The sequence below is a fragment of the Aphanomyces astaci genome (assembly GCF_000520075.1).
Source record: "Aphanomyces astaci strain APO3 unplaced genomic scaffold supercont1.1, whole genome shotgun sequence".
Taxonomy (NCBI): Eukaryota; Oomycota; class Saprolegniomycetes; order Saprolegniales; family Verrucalvaceae; genus Aphanomyces; species Aphanomyces astaci.
In genome coordinates this window covers 2,488,869-2,505,765 of record NW_009798264.1, presented here as the reverse complement: position 1 = coordinate 2,505,765, position 16,897 = coordinate 2,488,869, and the positions used below count along the sequence as shown (strand labels likewise).

General features: G+C 52.9%; 7 protein-coding genes across 9 annotated transcripts; 2 read left to right on the top strand and 5 right to left on the bottom strand.

The window, feature by feature from the left end:
• The first annotated feature begins 67 nt into the window (after positions 1–67).
• On the top strand, positions 68–5,012 carry H257_00887 (hypothetical protein). 3 transcript variants are annotated; one of them, XM_009823802.1, is made up of 16 exons: positions 68–128; positions 176–258; positions 326–362; positions 407–471; positions 539–604; positions 652–769; positions 828–1,070; positions 1,114–1,815; positions 1,894–1,986; positions 2,052–2,090; positions 2,389–2,445; positions 2,509–2,730; positions 2,796–2,894; positions 2,942–3,496; positions 3,538–3,738; positions 3,813–5,012. In XM_009823802.1, the coding sequence occupies exons 1-16, from the start codon at positions 72–74 to the stop codon at positions 3,915–3,917; spliced, it is 2,742 nt and encodes a 913-aa protein (XP_009822104.1). In that variant the 5' UTR covers positions 68–71; the 3' UTR covers positions 3,918–5,012. The 3 variants fall into 3 exon arrangements, with proteins under 3 accessions (XP_009822104.1, XP_009822106.1, XP_009822105.1); XM_009823804.1 differs by having other exon boundaries at positions 2,389–2,449; XM_009823803.1 differs by lacking the exon at positions 3,813–5,012 and having other exon boundaries at positions 3,538–3,793.
• On the bottom strand, positions 3,969–5,011 carry H257_00888 (hypothetical protein). Its single transcript, XM_009823805.1, has one exon. It carries the CDS (start codon positions 4,961–4,963, stop codon positions 4,001–4,003), a length of 963 nt encoding a protein of 320 aa, XP_009822107.1. The 5' UTR covers positions 4,964–5,011; the 3' UTR covers positions 3,969–4,000.
• A 75-nt stretch (positions 5,013–5,087) lies between the features above and the next one.
• Positions 5,088–6,479, bottom strand: H257_00886 (hypothetical protein). Its single transcript, XM_009823801.1, has 2 exons — positions 6,155–6,479; positions 5,088–6,108 (listed from the first exon to the last, which is right to left on the bottom strand). The coding sequence occupies exons 1-2, from the start codon at positions 6,464–6,466 to the stop codon at positions 5,218–5,220; spliced, it is 1,203 nt and encodes a 400-aa protein (XP_009822103.1). The 5' UTR covers positions 6,467–6,479; the 3' UTR covers positions 5,088–5,217.
• A 69-nt stretch (positions 6,480–6,548) lies between these two features.
• Positions 6,549–7,564, bottom strand: H257_00885 (hypothetical protein). The gene has a single exon (XM_009823800.1). The coding sequence runs from the start codon at positions 7,512–7,514 to the stop codon at positions 6,591–6,593; it is 924 nt and encodes a 307-aa protein (XP_009822102.1). The 5' UTR covers positions 7,515–7,564; the 3' UTR covers positions 6,549–6,590.
• Positions 7,565–8,467: 903 nt separating this feature from the next.
• On the bottom strand, positions 8,468–8,893 carry H257_00884 (hypothetical protein; the record flags this gene model as incomplete). Its single annotated transcript, XM_009823799.1, has 2 exons — positions 8,468–8,655; positions 8,707–8,893. 2 exons carry the CDS (start codon positions 8,891–8,893, stop codon positions 8,468–8,470), a joined length of 375 nt encoding a protein of 124 aa, XP_009822101.1.
• A 76-nt stretch (positions 8,894–8,969) lies between these two features.
• H257_00883 (hypothetical protein) lies at positions 8,970–15,552 on the top strand. The gene is made up of 12 exons (XM_009823798.1): positions 8,970–9,198; positions 9,250–9,328; positions 9,377–9,477; positions 9,537–9,870; positions 9,916–10,635; positions 10,697–10,768; positions 10,823–11,028; positions 11,072–11,315; positions 11,362–12,136; positions 12,207–12,983; positions 13,045–13,388; positions 13,442–15,552. Exons 1-12 carry the CDS (start codon positions 8,986–8,988, stop codon positions 14,590–14,592), a joined length of 5,016 nt encoding a protein of 1,671 aa, XP_009822100.1. The 5' UTR covers positions 8,970–8,985; the 3' UTR covers positions 14,593–15,552.
• Positions 14,879–15,629, bottom strand: H257_00882 (hypothetical protein). Its single transcript, XM_009823797.1, has one exon. The coding sequence runs from the start codon at positions 15,449–15,451 to the stop codon at positions 14,918–14,920; it is 534 nt and encodes a 177-aa protein (XP_009822099.1). The 5' UTR covers positions 15,452–15,629; the 3' UTR covers positions 14,879–14,917.
• Positions 15,630–16,897: the final 1,268 nt, after the last annotated feature.

Sequence of the window (16,897 nt, the reverse complement as noted above, 5' to 3'; positions counted from 1 at the left end):
TATTACCTCTCAATTTTGATATCCATAAATCAATGGATTATAGAGGGAGGACATAATCCATTTTGAACTTCATGTCGTGTCAAAGCCATGTGAATAGGAACATCGTCTCCATCGCTGCCGACGTTGCGGTACAGTACGTAACCATCCTCGCCATCATACGTCACGGCATATGTAGACAGACAACGATGCAGCAGTCGAAGTGCTCAACTTGCACGGGAACTGCATCCGATCCATGGATGGCTTACAACGATTCACCAAGTCAGCGAATAGCCGTTCCTTATCTCTTGACATATTACGTGCTCATGGACGTGTTGCTTCTTCGTAGCCTCAAGGAGCTATCATTATCGTCCAACTGGATCAATGTACGTGCATGCCCACCTCCCATGACTCAATCGTCGCTGTATAGTGCCCTTCATTTGCAGCATTGCGTGGCCTCGTGCATCTCACCGTGCTCAACCTGTCGGCCAATCGGTCCAGACCTCTCGTTCACGACCACCATCATCTTCACCACGCATGACATTGAACCTTGACTTGGTAGGATCACAACTACCATTGGCTTTCCCGTCTTGCCATCGTTATGCGAACTTTCCCTGGCGTACAACAGGTACATACACCGTCCTTTGTCCACTTATATGGGTCACAATGATGTAGTCTTACGGTCCTCGACGGCCTTCTCGACCCGCTGAAGTTCCCAGCATTGGAAATCCTAGACCTTCGGGACAATCAAATCGCCGACGTGTCCGCCCTATCGCCGCTGTTTTACTTGCAAGTACGCTCGCATCCATGTGACATCGTTCCACCCATGCATGAGTGTGTGTTTGCCGTAGACGATGCGCGCGCTGCGCCTCCAATCCATCTCAAAGAGCCAGTCCAATCCCGTGTGTGCCGCCGAGGGGTACCCATCGATGCTGTTGGATCGAATGTCCACGTTGGAAACGCTGGACGGCGAGCACGTCAGTGTGTTGAAAGAACTCGCGGCGCTGGTGATGCCCAAGTACACGAGCGTGGCTCGGACGTTTCGCCAACCACCGACTCTCGAGTCGGCGCCCCCAACCCCACGTCGACGGCAGGTCGTGTGACAGGGGGGTGTACAGGAATAATGAATGGCTGTAGAGCATCGAGCCAGACTGGACCGTGCTGGACGCCCGGTTGCGATTGCTAGAGGCGCACCAGACCCACGAAGAACCGTTCATGGACGACATTGACTCGCAGATCCATCAAGCCACGTCCAGCCTTCGAAGCATGCACAAGCAGACGTTGGAGACGAGGGTGCCGCCGCCGCCCATGTCCGTCTTTGTTGAAACCAAACAGAGACGGGGGTATCACGTGCACACGCCGCCACCACACGAGCGCGACTCTGATGACGGTGACGTGATCCTTGAGACGGATCCATCAGTGTTGGCCGCCCCAGCTGAGACGTGTCACGTCGAACACGTCACCATGACAACAGACACATCGAGCCAGTGTGACGTTATCACGACGTTGACCAGAGGGGTGCAATGTGACGATGAGACAGAAAGGGTTCTCCGGAGGGAGCTCAAAGCGGCCATAGATCGGGCCAAGCGCGCAGAGTCCAAGGCGGTGGAGCTCACGGTGGACAAAGCCAACACTTCGATGGACCACGACAGTCTGTCCAAGGAACTGGCCCAAGTCCGTCACACGGTGGCGACGCTCAAGCAGCAGGCGGCAGCGGACCGCGACAAGCTCACAGTGCAAATGAACGAATGCGATCAAACCAAGGCGTTGCTGGACGAGAGCGAGCGTCGAGTGGAGTCGTTGCAGATGCAAATGAAGCTCAAGGACGACAAGTGCAAGGTATGTATCTCTCCCGTTATCAAGTCGATGAGGGGGAATGGGGGAAGGGGTATGTATGACTGACTTCATGACATGTAGAACGAGTGCAAACGGGCGTTGATGGAGGTCGAGCACGAGGCCGAAGTCCGAGCTCGAGAGGCGGCGGCGACGGCACAAGCCAAGCACGACGAGGTTTCCATTTGGTTGTGGCGATCTTGTTCTTCATCGAAGCTTTGTGTGTATCTATCTGGTTGTAGAGTGCATCCCAGATTCGACAAATCAAAGCGGACATGCAAGTAAGTCAGACATTCGTGTGTACAATCCCGTTGATTTCGACTCTATATGTTTTCGATTTGTTAATTTTACCTTTTCCATCAATATACTGTAGTACTATAAAGCCTAAAATAATACCTTTATAGAATTATAATTAATTGAGGAATCTTTTAAAATATTTTAAATACAAGGATGCAAAATGCTAAAAAAAGATGAAACAAAGATTATTATTTTTAAAAAATTGAAAAAAAAGAGATGAATTAAAAAATAACTTCTAATAATTATAATTTCAATAAATAATTAGATGGATGCTGTCGGTAGGAGCTCAAGTATACCCTCGAGGATGCATATGCAAAGTACGCGGCCAAAGAAAAGGAGGTAGGTACGACAGACACCCCGTGGCTATCAATATTGATTCGTGATGTATCGATCGTGTTGTAGGTGTCGACGCTGCGACACGATGCGTTCTTGAAAGGGTCGGCCTTGGACAGTGTCGCATATCAGCACAAGGAAGAGCTGGGACGGCGGGAAAAAGCGTACAAGGCGCAGGAAGAGCTGGTGCAGCGGCAGTTCAAACTGACACTGCACGAAGTGGAGATGGAGTTTCGCCACAAGCAATCCGAGTCGATCTTGAAGCTCAAGCAACTCACGCAGGCGTTTCACGTGAGTACTAACTACCGCTGCGTGTTGTGTAGCTTGTATGAGTATGTCGATGGTGTTCATGATAGGGAGCAGCAGCGGAAGCCAAACAGTGGGAAGGGAAATACCGAGCAGGGCTTCAGGCCGAAGCAGCCTTGAACGCTCGCGTCCAGGAACTCTTGTCCCAGGTACACCTAACATGTCTACCTCAATGCCATGTTGATTTGCTGGCTAGCTGCAAGGAGTGGACAAGCGCCTCGTTCACCTTCAAGAGTCGTGCCACCGCAGCATTCAAGAGTATCAGGCCACGATCGAAGAGCTGGAAGCGGCGCTCGAAGCTGAGAAAACCCACGCGGCCGCCTTGGAAGACGAGGTGGCCAACGCCAGCGAAGCGGCCAAGGCTGTGGAAGCGCTGGAGCGGCAGCTGGCCGACGTCACCGCGACGTTACAAGTGAAAAACATCATGCTGGACGACCAAGCGCAGCAGATCATGGCGCTTCGCCGGGAAGGCGACGACCACCGCCACAACGAGGCCGACTTGCGCGAACAACTTCGAGATGTCGAGCTCGCGTTGGATGAAAGTCTAGCCAGACAGCACGACATGGAGCGGGACGTGCGTCGAGTGGAAGCAAACGTGGACAAGCTAGACCAGTGGGACGGCCTGCAGGACGAGCTCGAGGCCAAAGTGCGCGCCCTCGAGTACATCGACAAGGAGATGCTGCGCATGCGGAAGACCATCGCCAAGCAGGAAGAGCTGAGCCAGGCCCGCGTCCAAGCCATGCAAGATGAGGTGATTGACGGGGTTAGTTGGGTGTATTCACGGGGTTGTAGCATGACAGTGCCATCAAGTCGTTGCAAGCGTCGATCCAGCAACTTCGTCATGACGTGAGTCAGTGGGAAGCCAAATGCAGCGCCATGGAAGGCCGGGGGCGGTCGCTGCTCGAACAGAATCGGCAGCTGCAGCGAAGTGTCCGCGACCACCAGCTCCGAGTCCACACGACTGAAAATGAAATGAAAGTGCTGTTGCAACAGGTAGAGGCACCCATTTGCTACTAGTGCTGTTGGAGAAGAGAATGGTACATACATCTGACCCACATGATGTGCAGATGGAGAAAGAGAGGCAGACAAAACGCCATCACATGAAGCAAGTGAGCCATCTCCTGCAGCAGCTCGACTCTGGCCACGTCCATGCCGCTGCCACGAGCCCATAACAACCATCCATCCTTCCATGATGCCGCCGTTATTGAGAACACGAGATGATGTGTGGATGGGGGATGATGATGATATAATGTTATTACTCGCTGTTGTCGGCGTCGACTTGGTTGTCTCGGTGGGTCTTACTCGACCGCTTCTTCTTCGTCTTCTTCGTCGACGACGAAGCTGCTTCGTTGGATGGTGCCACGTCTACATGCTCCACTTGGTTGTCAATCGCATTCGAGTCCTGGCGCTTCACCACGAGCTTGAACGACGGGCGGATGTCCCCTCGGTATCCCTTGGGGAAGTACGCGCGATTGAAGTCGCGCATTTCGTCCATGGTCATGCCGTACAGCTCGCAAATGCTTTCTGGGGTTTCGCCATACTCGACTTCGTGGATCTGCTTGGTGAGTTTCACTTCGCCCACGTGCTTGATGCGGTCGGCGATCTCAGCGTTGTGACCCACGATCAGCGTCGTCCCCGCCGTCAGACGAGGCTTGTGGCCGATGGGAAACGCCGACTTGTTCTTGAGCAAGATGCGCGCGCGGGTCGTGTGGTACGTCGCTGCGATGGACTCGAACGTGTCGTTGGAGGTCACCACATGGACCACATCGCCGGGTCGGAGGACGAGTTCGTCGGATTGTTGGGTGTTGACGACGCGGATGTGCAGCATCTGTCCTGGAAAAAGGATGCCTCGCTCGCCCTGCGGGAAGTACTGTCGGTTGTCGCTGCGAATGAACTCTTCGGTTGTGTTGTATTCGACGGCAATGGTCTTGACCGTGTCGCCTGACCGTACCACGTGCATTTGACCCCACCCATGGTCGATGAGTTCAGGCGGGGGCGGCAACGATACGGCCAGCGATTCGTCCACGATCAGCTCTTGGCCGGGGTACACGGTGGCGTTCTTGCTGCAAAACACCATGGGGTTCATCTCTCGGATCTTGTCCTCGGCCTGCTTGGTCTTGATTGCGATGCTACTCAGCGTGTCTCCCTTCACAACGGAGTAGCGGAAGGGTGCCGTGCTGTCCAATGCCTTCTTCTTGTTGCCCCAGGTCCCATACATGGCGATGAGGTAGAGGACGCCGGCGGTGGAGATTGTCGTGCGCTTTGCCTTTGTGCCAGTGGTTCAAGCGACATTATCCGGATTCGGTTTGAATTTAATGCATGTCAACGACAACGTTACATAGTTCAAGTTGTGCATTGATATCCCGATTGCTTCCGCCAATTTTTTATCCGGACAACCAGGCCATCCACTTCAACTACTGTACAGTACACAGGTGTAACCCAGAACGCGATGCCGATGCACGGCCTTCTTGGTCACTTGGAGCATTCTTGGTTGGACGAATAAATACGTGGCGTCACCGCGGCAGCTTCGGTGTTGCGCCTGCTTGGCTTGTGCGTTGGCTTTTTCTGCATGGGAATCTCGGGCTTTTGCTTGAGCCGCTTCACAAACTGGCCTTCGTGACCACGGTATTCATCGAGCACGCAGTACATTTTGAGCAGGAGGTTTTTCACTGGCAGGTCGTGAGGTTTTGGCGCCGTTGAACGGTGGCTAAGGATACACTCGTGCAGTTCTCGTCGACGTTTTGTGAGCATTTTCGTCGAACGGGTTTGGTTCAATCGTGTGGCGTCGGCACTGGCTGGTCGAAGCATTGGATTTTTTGGTAGAATCTGCGGCACTACCGCCGGAGGAGCCTCCAGAGTAGTTCTTGGAGGTGGTGCCATGTGCCTGCTGGGCGGTGCTAAGTCCGCTTGCGTTCTCATCGAGGTGTGGTTCTCGCCAATTTCCACGACCATGTCGGTGCGCACTTGTTGCACCAGGTCCACAAACAATGTTTGCCTCGTGCATTTCTTGGTGTTTGGGGGTTTCAGAGACGGTCGCGGGGCCGCACGGGGTCGGCGATTGTCCAGGGTATTGATCCTTTTCGACGACGACCAAAACACGTCGTCCGGAAGTTTGGTTATTCGCCGTGTTGGCCCCCCTGTGCTAGGTCGCGGTTGCTTCTTTAGGGGCGGCCGTGGAGTGGGGATCATGGCTGGCTCTAGAACAGGGGGTTTCTTTGGTTTGCCCTCGGGGGGCGCCAGCTCCCCTGCCCTTCGAGGGGCCGGAGGGGTTGGTGAGAACGGGGGTGCGTTGTTGCTAGAGTTGATTGAGACATCCAATGTCGTTTCGAACGGCACGAGCAAATGCACGGCAATGTCATGGACCTGGAGAAACGTCAAAACTGAAGCACTGTTGGAAAGTGTAATGTACCTGGTGCCGATTGTTTGGATGAGCACTCTTTGCACGTGCACGGGGGGGCTGCACACTCCGAGGAGCAGTCGTCTGCCTCGTCTCACCGACGTCGCCCGGTAGGACGAAAAAGCCATGGGTAGGCTTGTGAGGAGTGTCCATGAGTGGTGTTTTGGGGTAGTATTCCTGAAGCAAGTTGCTGCTTTCGATGCCAAAGCTGCGGTCCGTGGGGTCGATAACACTGTCTGCATCCAGCTGGTGCTTGTTGTCAGTCAAGTCGTCTCGAATGTACATACTGTTCTGCGCAAGCCGTGCGAGGACGGCATCGACCATTTCCAAATTCTTAACACACCTTAATATAGCACAAAATAACTGTTTTGCAGCATTGCCCGATGGGGCAGAGTAGTACAGTAACCACGTTGTTTAGCTTGTTTAGCACCAAGTATTATTATGTTGGCTAGTATTCTACCCTGCTATCGTCCATGTCAGCCCACGACCCAAAGTCTGCTTGAAAGGCGGCCACTTCGATGTCCCCCCGCCAGCCCCCGCCACTGTCGCCCTGCTTCGTTCGAAAAACCACCTTGGACGAAAAATCGCCCAAGTCTACGATTTCAATGTCGCTCATGCTGGATTTGCGCTGCATCGTCGCTGAAAATGCGGTATCGTCTTGGTTGCTTGGTTCAAGTCCACGCGTTGTTCTGGTGGGGGTCTTATGCCCAGTGGGAGATAAAGGGATTGAAGTACTTTGACTTGGAATGGCTCGGGATGGCGGCCTTCCACCTTGCACAATACTGTTGAACTGATTGGCATCGTCTCCCCGGCCCTTTCGAGTCGGTCGATGCACGGTGGTGGGGGCGTTAAGGATACTGGGTTTGGTCATATGCAGAATGGCTACCGTTGCCGGTGTCCGGGGTTGGTCGGTGAGGCGAAAGTGGGCTACGTTCCCAGAAGTGGCAGCATTCCTGGGAGTTGCCTTTCGGGCGCCCCCTTTGGAACACCCTTTACCGTCTCCAGCACAGTCGACACGGTTGACTATGGGGAGGGTGGCCCCCACAAACGAGAACGGCGACGGCGCATCCCCCGCAGGCCCAGCGTGGTATTTGTGTGAATATTCCTCCTTTGGAAGCGGATGCGATGCGGTGTGAGCTGGAGTGTCTATGTGCCCGGGGGTTTGGTTGGTGTGTTTGAGGAACGATGGAGGGGCTTCCATTTTGTACATTGTTGACGCCACAAGGATGGGCTGCGGACTAGCCAAGTGCGATGGTTTTGTGTGCACTTGACGAGTATAAGCTTGGCCTTTCGATTTGCTGGCATTGGGCGTGGACATTTCGTGAAGTTGCAACGTTGCGCGTTCACCTTGGGCCGACAAGAGTGGCTGCATGGCCTCCGTGACCTGTCGCCGCCGTTGCAGGTGGTGTGGTTGCGCGATGGTGGTTATATTATTTATAGCTGAAACCACTCCTTAGTGTCATCCTTACATGTTACTAATCTGTTGCACCCCCTTCCTTCGCAAGATAAACTCGTCAAAGATTTGTTTTTGCCGAATTGTCGAAAGGGCCGTTGACGCCCCATAGGACGGAGTATGGCTTCGTATGAACGGGCGCCGCACACTTGGAGGTTTAGACGTCGCATAGTTGAAGTTGTCTGGAGGCTTCTTCGGCAATGGTGCTCGTTCGGCTTCGAGTTTTCGTACAAACGCATCCTTGCATTTCAATTTCTTGGACAGTTTGTCGCTGCATTTGGTGAACTCGGAGACGATGACGCCAATGATTGCGGGGGCGATTGTGGGGGTGGGCTGGGCCACAAGAATACGTGGAGTTGGGCGTTTAGGGGTGCTAACTTCGAATACTTTCGGCTCCACGCTCGAATGTGTTTGCAGTTGTGAGATACTAGGTGGGTCGACTTCAGGACACACATCTCCTATCGAGGGACTTTCGACCAAAGGGAGTGACGTCGCGTCAATGGTTTGAGTAATTGTCGTCGCCTCGGGAGATATAACCTTGGGTTGTGGTGCAATCATTTCATTTGCTTGGTTGTTTGCGACGTCTCTGGGCGGGGGGAATTGCAAGAGGGAGGGGGGAGCTGGGACGTGTGACTTGGAACTGGTGGTGGGTGGCCGTGGCCTGCGTTTGATGGACCGCGTGGAGATTTTCTGCGACGACGTCCAGTGCTCAGATGACGGTGAACAAGGTCGATCCCTGAAGCTCCTCATGCTGCTGTTGTTTATTGGCGGCTTGACATTCGCTGGTCGCCGGGGACAGTTGTTTTGACGCTGTTTGATGACTTGTTGGGGAGGCGTAGATTCCACTCGCATATCGACGTCGGGGAGGGTCACTAGTTGTTTTGAAGCAAGTTCAGAGTGACGGACGATGTAGCGAGGGAGTTGAACTTGCTGCGATGGAGTTCTTTCTGAGGGTCTGGTGGGAACGGCCGCCTGCCTGATGTCGTCACTCTTCCCTTGCGCAGAGGATGGTACCTCTCTTGCGTCCAGATTTGAGTGGATTCCTCGTTGCTGCCGTGGTCTACACAGCGACTACACAAATATCAATAACAACTGCGTCGATAGTGCAAACCTACATGTGTCAAATCCAACAAGATTGCGTCGTCTTCGTCGTGTGTGTAATAAGTTTGCATCAAGTAGCTGCTCTCAATGCCAAACTGGCGGTCCACCGATTCCATTTGCAGTCGAGTCATGTCCAGCTCCAAGCTGCTTTCGTCGAGCACATATTTCTGGGGTGGACTCGATTGGGGGGGCAACATATGAATACCACAACCACCACCCCCTCCGATTCGCGCGGTTTCATGGTCAATTTGGCGCCGTTTCACTTTTGAAACTGCCAGCACAGCACCACATGAGCGCGGCCGACATCGGGGTGGTCGCCGCGTCAGAAGTGTTGCCGCTATCAAAGGCCACTAAGGCTGCTTGGAAACGAGCGCTGAAACAACTCAAACTCAAAGATGTGGGCAAAAAAGTCGAGGGAATTCGATACTGTGCCGAGGACAGTCGCTTTTTTCGAGAAGGCGGGGGATTGGCCCTCCTCATGGCCTTTCTTACCCGTGCCAAGGTACAACTACAATCTATGAATGGTTTAACAGCACTCACAATGGATGAATAGCAACACGAGATCTTGTCCCAGGCGTTGGCAATGTTTTCGCGGTTGGTCTCTGAACCAAACCAGCCGTGTGCATTGAACGGTAAGCCCAGAAAAGATGCACACTTTATTGACATGTTGGTATCTTTAGCCGTGTACATTCTCGACGAAGGACGGTCGTCGGAGACCCTGTGGGTCGGGGGTGAATATTTTCTTGCGGTGGGGGGCATGGTCGTCGACGACGACTTGAAGGTACAGGGCGCATATGTATCGGTCCTCCAGCTAATATTGCAACACTAACGATGCTGCAGTTGACAGCATTGCGCATCTTCACGAAACTGGTCGAGTTTGCCTTGGCCTTGCCCCCAGACTATCCCAACCGAAGTGAGCTTGTGACGAACGTGTGCACGCGAGGGGATCCCGTGAGTCAGCTCACCCTTGCCATTCGATTGTCCAACGTGGAGCTGCAGTTTGCCTCGCTGAAGGCGCTGTATACGTTGGCGTGTGGCCATCCCGACACGAACGAGTTGATTCAAAGCTTGCACGTCTCGAACGCCACCCACACGATACTTTCGTACCTCTTGCACGACGACTCGCGGCTCAGCCTCTTGGCGTCAAAGTACATCGAACACAACACACGATATGGTACAGCACCCCTATGACCACTGACGTGTCAAAATCTTGAGTTAGAATCCGGTCGTTTGAGTTTTGCGCAAACGAATGCATTGGTGGACTTGACCACGAAATTGCAAGTGCTCACGAGTGCGCTCAACGTGGATGGTGGCAATGAGGCTGCGACGGGGGACATCATTTGCCAAGGCTTGGAACTTACTGCTCTGACGCTGACGCGCCTGTTGGTGACTGCAACCAACTCTGACGAAAGCGCTGACTTGCGACTTCAAGTGGCTAGTCAATTGGCTACAGCCTTGTCATCGCCCCTTTTAAAAGGGAAAATTCGTGCCTCCTCGGCGTTGGTGTTGCTGTCGTCGTTGGGGCGTCTCCTGGAACGCCATGAGGACTGCCGCACTCGTGTCAAGGAGCTGTCATTCCTGCCAAATCTGGTACATTACCTCATGCTCGACGAAACAAGCAGTGCTCCTGCAGGGGATGCATCCGATCAGCAAGAGCCAGTCGACACCAAAGCCAAGCCTGGCAAGGGGGGCAAGCCAGTGAAAGACTCCCCCAAGAAAGACAAGGAGACTGCCCCGCCCGCCGTCACTTTGGCCGCGGCGATCCCCGGGTTAGATTCCGACGCAGCGATCGTGGACGTCCAAGCCGTCGTAAAGGCCGAGGCTGCCAAGACCACTCTCTTGAACGTTCGAAACGCGGCCGAAAAGATGTTGCATGTGTGTGCCACGGTGGACGGTGGTGTCGATGGCCGAGTGTTTGGGAAAGTAGCGAGTGGTGGTGGTATGAATCAGGCCCATGCGATGCTATATTGGTCGTGCGATTGTCATCTGATGTTGTCTAGAACCGTGGTTAGTCTACGAAGGCTTCCACGTAGTGTTTTCGGCGCCCGATCCCACTACAGTGCTCCGCGGAGGTTGGCCATTTGACACCTTCCGCCTTTGGATTGACGGCTCTTTTCTTGATGTAGTTCGATTTGCCGCCATGGTGTTACGACACAATGAAAACGGACTTCGCATGGGTGTTGCTGGGACGACCAGTCTCCTCACCATCTTAGCGGAACAAGCCAAGACTCTTGACAGAATTGACGACGATCCCACCAAGCGAACCGCGTTGGTGGCTGATATCGCGCAGTGTCTTGTGTACTTGGCAGCCACGAGCGTCGATGTCTGCGAGGTACTTTGTTGGCACGTTCCAGCATGACCGACAGAATTCCTAGTTGTGTGGGGACGATGCACTGAGTCCCGTGAACGCATTCGCGAGTTTCGTGCTGCAGCATGCCGGTGACGACGCGGTGGAGGTGTTGAGTCCCCTCAATTATACATGGGGGGTGGCCGACTCTTCCATCGTGGACCTGACTGTCCCCCCTCGGACAATCAAACCGCAAGTGTTGTGCGCCCAGGCCCTAGCTGCGTTTGCCCGTGGTGTGCTGGAGTTTGCGAACGTCCCTTCCAAGGCTGAAGGTATAGCTGACTAAATACCAATGTTGACATGTATATGCCAACGTAGAGGCACAAGACAAAGGAAAAGCACCGCCATTAGCCAAAGAAAAGAAGCAAAAGGACGCGAGTTTGCTTCCCGGTGAAAAGGTGGCGACGCGCGTGGCGGCGTTCAGTTTGCAGTTGCTGCAGCTCTTGGCCACGTTGCACGACTTTGACCTGCACGTGGAGGTGCTCAACATTCTACAATCCATGCCGTACTTGCCCAACGGACGCAAGGCACTGCTTCGCCAAGCGCAAGAGCAACTTGTTCTAGAACGCGAACCACCGCCTTCAGATGTCGCGGGCGCGGTCGACGCGCTGCGAATCAACCCACCCGACGGACTCACCGCGGGAGCTGCGCCGTTTGCACAGCCATGGACTGAGCCATTGCAAGCATACGCTCGGATTCTAGAACCCGTTTTGCATGTATTTCATCGCAGCGATTCACCTATTCCAGACATTTTCGCAGCCTTAAAGGTGTTGCAAGGGCTGCTCGTTGATGAAAAATGCCCCCAAGATGAGTACGACTTGGATTTGTTTACTAATGTGGCCGTGGGCCAGGGCGGACTTGTGGTTCTGGCATCCCTCCTTGACTTGCCTCGGCTGCATGATGTGCCTTCGTGCCCCGATCACGACCAAGCACTGGTGCAATTGCTGGAGAATCTCCTCCACCACTTGATTCAATGGGGCACCCACGCTCAAGGTTCCGTGTTAGCCAAACTCGAAGCGTATATTGCAGAAGAAGAAGACTCGTCCGACGATGCAAAGCAAGCCATTGCACGCACTAAGACCATCGCGTCACGGTATTCCTACATTCTGAACAATGTTCGACCAGTTTGCACGGCCATATCATGTTGAATTGTGACCTCGTAGATGGACATCAATGCTGGCAGCGTCTCATGACTATGCCCGATTTAGCCTGGTTGGCGTGTCGGCGTTGTTGGTGGCCGTCGAGCTGTGTCATCACAACCTGACCAAGTTATTGTTGCAAGCCGGCGTTCGCGCCGAAGTGGCGGATCAGGGGAACAACTCGGCGCTGATGAAAGCCCTCGCCGCGGGCCATTATGGCATTGTGGACGATCTCTTGGCTGGTGGAGCGAACGTTAACACTCTCAACAACCGCGACCAGTCCGTGCTCAAGTTCTGCCTCGTGTCCGCCCCCCAGTTGCAGTCACCCGCTATCGAAACCGCCATGAACACGCTCCGACAAGCAGAGTCGTGCATGCCCACTGGCGCCATCACCAGCCCTCAATGCCTACAAGTCAGTGCTCTGGAAGCTTCGATTGTGTTGGACTCGATCGTAGTGACCAACGCCGCTGCTCCCGCCGCCTATTTGCAAGTGTTCTTGGAGAAAGGCAGCGACCCAAACATCAGCGACGACGACGGGTCGTTTCCGCTGCACTGGGTCCTCTCGTCCGCCCGCATCCGGACCCAAATACGCGGATGCCGCGTCTGTCTCCGCTTCGAGTCCACACAAGTCGATGCCGCCGCTGTCTTGCACCTGACAGCGCTGCTGCTGGCCCACCACGCGCATGTGAATGTGTGCAACAAACGGGGGCAAACTCCACTGCATGTGGCGATTTTGAACGGCCATGGAGAAGCGGCGTTGTTACTGTTGCAGCACGGAGCGCATCCTTTCATGACTGACGGGTACACGTTTGTGGCTGTCGACATGATGAGGCGGAACTGCTTGAATGACCTTCATACGTAGACTGGGCTGTTTGCCGTTGCACTACTTGTGTGCGGGCGCGTGTGGACCAGACACCATCCAAGTGCTGGACACGATATTGACCTTGTCCACCAAGTTTGAAGTGACTCCTGCATCATTCGTGGACCTTCGCAAGGGTAAATCCGAGGCGGAGAAGACGTTGGTCGAGTTGGACGCAATCCTGGACGACGGACTGGAAGCGCTAGTGGCCCCTCGGGCGCTGACCACTTCCCCCTCGTCGAAATCCGACCTGCTAATCCATTCGTCCAAATCGGGGCTGTTTCCGTTTCATTACGCATGTGGCGTTCGCGAACCGGAGCTGGACATGACATTTGAGTCGAATTCGCGTGAGTTGAAGTCCCTATCTCATTTATAGTCGAACATTGACCGTCCTGCTTAGACACTACCACCACTCGTGCGGAAGTTCTAAAGCATCTCGTGACTAAGTATGGTCTCAACGTTGCTCAACCCACGACCAGCCACCACTTGAATGCGCTGCACTTTGCAGCCAAATACGACGTGGCAGGGTCGAACGGCCCCGTGATTGGCTTCCTCGTGGAATCCCAAGTGCCCCTCAACGCAGTGCATGAGCCCAAGGATATTGACGTGCCTCAGATGCTCAAACCTCAGACCACGGTTGGTTACATCGAGGACTCTGATACCCCGCCGATTCAGGCGTACATTTCAAGCTACTGCAACTTGCAAGGGTACCACCTCGTGACGACGACTGGGCGCCACGTGAGTCTCGTGCCCCGGACTGCCCTAGTACCTTCGCAAGAGCCCCTAGTCCTTGTAGGCGAATTCGCCATGTCCCCACTACACTACGCAGTCCAGCACAGCGACAACGCCACGTGGCAGCTGCTGCACGCAGGCGCCGACCTCGCCCCAGACGGAAGCGACATCCCACTCTTGGCCTTGGCCTGTGCAGCCCAGCGAAGCGTAGATGTCATTGAGTACCTTGCCCCCCGCCTGGCCCCGCGGCAAGCCAACGTCCGTGTTGAGTTAGCGCCCTCTGTGCATGGCACGGCGCTGCACTTTGCCGTGACTAACAATGACGTGGCAGTCGCTAAGCTTCTCTTGGATGCAGACGCTGCAGCTCTCAAAATCAAACGATCCCGGGATGGGTACACACCACTCCATGTGGCTTGTGCACTGGGGTTGAAAGATATGGTGGTCTTCCTGGCGTCCAAAGGCGCGTTGGCGGCTGTCACCCCCAACAACGAGTCGCCGCTGCAACTCTTGCTTGAAACTCAGCGTCTGGACATTGTGGAGGCTCTGGTGGATGCAAAGTTCGCGGCAGAACCACAGTTGGTGTGGATTAGAGAGCATTACGACGCCCAGAACTCGGCTGTGCCCGAGTGGCTACGGTCGTACGTTCCACAGAGCACCCATCAAGCCAATGATACTACAGCGACAGACCTGGGCAAGAATGCGACGATCAACGAACCAAATCAAGAACAAGACGAACCGAACAATGCGAAGGCACTCGAGTCGGCCGTGTTCAATGATGATGACTCCCTTGTGGTCCAGCCAGAATTTGCCATTCATTAAGCGGGGAAGAGTGCACGCATGAATGCCCCCGACGCAAGCTGCGGTAACGTAAATGAGCAATTTATGATCCCTTTTTCGGAGTAGTCATAATTCGCATATCTCCACTCGCTGAAAGGCTTTTCACATTTTGTGGAGATTCTTACAGTTAACAACCGAACACAGAGCTTTCTCTTCGTAATCGAATTATCAAGATATCCTGTAACTGAGTACATCCGACTTTCCAAGCAAGTTTAGGGGAAGTTCCAAGGAATTATCAGAAATAGCATAAGCCAATCAAAATCGATTTACCTCTTTTTTTCACGATTTAGAAAAAGACATCAAGCAATTACATCCGCAGGGCCATGTCCGCTCGAAATATATCGGTGAACTTCTTATCTCGTTTCCCGCCAGGTCCTTCGTGACCCTTGTGCTGTTGGTCTGTGTGCCGTACTTTTCGGCCGCCGTGGAAACTCAATATTGGCGGCCCCATGGACAACGACGGGGCCAGCGAAGTTGGCTGGGGATCGTTTCCATTGCCCACGCTGACGGTCAGTGTGAGGAGCATTGCGCTCAGGTTGAAATGATACTCGGGTCTGTAGTCATACATGCCTTGGACACAATCGCGAGACGACTGAGTGGCGCTGGACGAGTCCGACTCGTTCGAGGTGATACGTTGTCGCCGACCTATTTTCATGGGATTGGTGGCGTTGCTGGTGGCGCTGGACGCGTGCGACTCGTTCGTGGTAGTACGTTGTCGCCGACCTATTTTCATGGGATTGGTCGTGTTGCTGTTGGCAGATGATTTCTGATGGAGGTGCTTGACACTTTCTGGGGCGTACACGGCAACCGTGTGCATGGACATTTCGCCTCCGTAGTGCATGGTTGAGTTACTGATGGGAGGACGATGCGAAACCGAGAATGGTGGCTCCCGGAGTGTGTTTCGCAATTGGCAGGGACTCTACACCTTGTCCATGCAACTGGTCTCCTGGCAGCTGAACACATACACTTCTCGTTGGTGACCAACATCGTAACGTTGGCTGAACAATGTTAAAGGGGCTAGCAGCTGGGAAATTGCGTCTTAGAAAGTGTCGATGAAACCGAGGAAAGCAAGGATACAAACCCCAAGTGCAAGTCACTCTGCCAACCCAAAGAAAAACAATAAATGGACCAGAACAGACAAAATATTTCTATTGCTCGATTATGATAGGGAGGTATTATACGTATACAATTAATTACTGGGACAAAACTCGATTGGTAGAATTCCCACATTAACAGTGTAATACAGTTCCACTGTTGTTTTTCTCAGAAAACGCTGCATTATACTGTGAAACTTTGTCCATCTCAGTAGTTAGCAATAGCTAACCACGAAACAGTATTCCGGGTCAAAACAATAGTGGAACTGTTTTACAGAAAGAATTATTCACTCGATTGGCTCTTATCAGGGACAAGACTACATGCATACATACGATTGTGCTTCGCAACTTTTTTGTATCTTGCTTGATGGGTGCGCACTGTCCTTCCAAACAAGAAACCCGTTTCACTATTTTTATCAAGGCGTGAAAATAAGTTTTTTAAATATCACGCCATAACTATGTTATGTATGGTGCACGTCAACTAAAACCTTCCAACTGGCCAAATCCACGACTGCAGATTTTATTGTTTAACGTATTAAAATTGTAGCTAAACCTTAATCGTTCATACGTTAAACCCTGATTTCATGCGTTTTATTCCTCAGGAGGTAGGTTAAAGCTGCGGAAACATTCCGGATACTACCTACGGATACCAGTCACATACAAACGTCAAGATGCATTTCAGCGGCCACCCCTATGGCCAAATTTTCACCCGCATATGTAAAACACCACTAGGTTAATGATCTATTTCGTCGCCAATTTATCACCAATTTTGAATCTGAGACGTAGAAATTCTTCACCACATTGAGATCTGTCGATTCCACGTCTCTATTTGTATAAATTTTGTGAAATGAAGACGAAATAGCCGCCAGAAAATTTTGTGAAAAGTTGGTAGTTTATAGATGACGTGCACCATATGTGACGTTGTATTTGGAAGCAAGTATAGCAAACAAGCCATGGATGTTATACTTCGAAGTATTTAAGAAAGCCACTTTCAAAGTCACACAACACGAGCTAAAGTAAACCGATTAGCCTGAGACTAACATTGCAAGTTCACATGTTTTCAAGCATGATCTCTACATAATGACGATCGTAGAGATCACTATGAGCTATATTCGTCGAGTTATTTACATGTGAAGTAGGTTATATTTGCTTTTTTGCTCATTTGAGGACTCGTCGTCACTCACGCTACAATG

What these genes read in the sequence shown, in the direction of transcription:
- H257_00887 (XM_009823802.1), top strand. Translation starts at nt 72, where the DNA reads ATGTCGTGTCAAAGCCATGTGAATAGGAACATCGTCTCCATCGCTGCC. An exon ending in CTCAACCTGTCGGCCAATCG is followed by an intron (nt 472 to 538) that starts GTCCAGACCTCT and finishes TTGACTTGGTAG; the next exon opens with GATCACAACTACCATTGGCT. An exon ending in TCAAGGACGACAAGTGCAAG is followed by an intron (nt 1,816 to 1,893) that starts GTATGTATCTCT and finishes CATGACATGTAG; the next exon opens with AACGAGTGCAAACGGGCGTT.
- H257_00888 (XM_009823805.1), bottom strand. Translation starts at nt 4,963, where the DNA reads ATGTATGGGACCTGGGGCAACAAGAAGAAGGCATTGGACAGCACGGCA.
- H257_00886 (XM_009823801.1), bottom strand. Translation starts at nt 6,466, where the DNA reads ATGGTCGATGCCGTCCTCGCACGGCTTGCGCAGAACAGTATGTACATT. An exon ending in ATCCAAACAATCGGCACCAG is followed by an intron (nt 6,109 to 6,154) that starts GTACATTACACT and finishes ACGTTTCTCCAG; the next exon opens with GTCCATGACATTGCCGTGCA.
- H257_00885 (XM_009823800.1), bottom strand. Translation starts at nt 7,514, where the DNA reads ATGCAGCCACTCTTGTCGGCCCAAGGTGAACGCGCAACGTTGCAACTT.
- H257_00883 (XM_009823798.1), top strand. Translation starts at nt 8,986, where the DNA reads ATGAGCGCGGCCGACATCGGGGTGGTCGCCGCGTCAGAAGTGTTGCCG. An exon ending in TCGTCGACGACGACTTGAAG is followed by an intron (nt 9,478 to 9,536) that starts GTACAGGGCGCA and finishes ACGATGCTGCAG; the next exon opens with TTGACAGCATTGCGCATCTT. An exon ending in CATCCTTTCATGACTGACGG is followed by an intron (nt 12,984 to 13,044) that starts GTACACGTTTGT and finishes CTTCATACGTAG; the next exon opens with ACTGGGCTGTTTGCCGTTGC.
- H257_00882 (XM_009823797.1), bottom strand. Translation starts at nt 15,451, where the DNA reads ATGCACTACGGAGGCGAAATGTCCATGCACACGGTTGCCGTGTACGCC.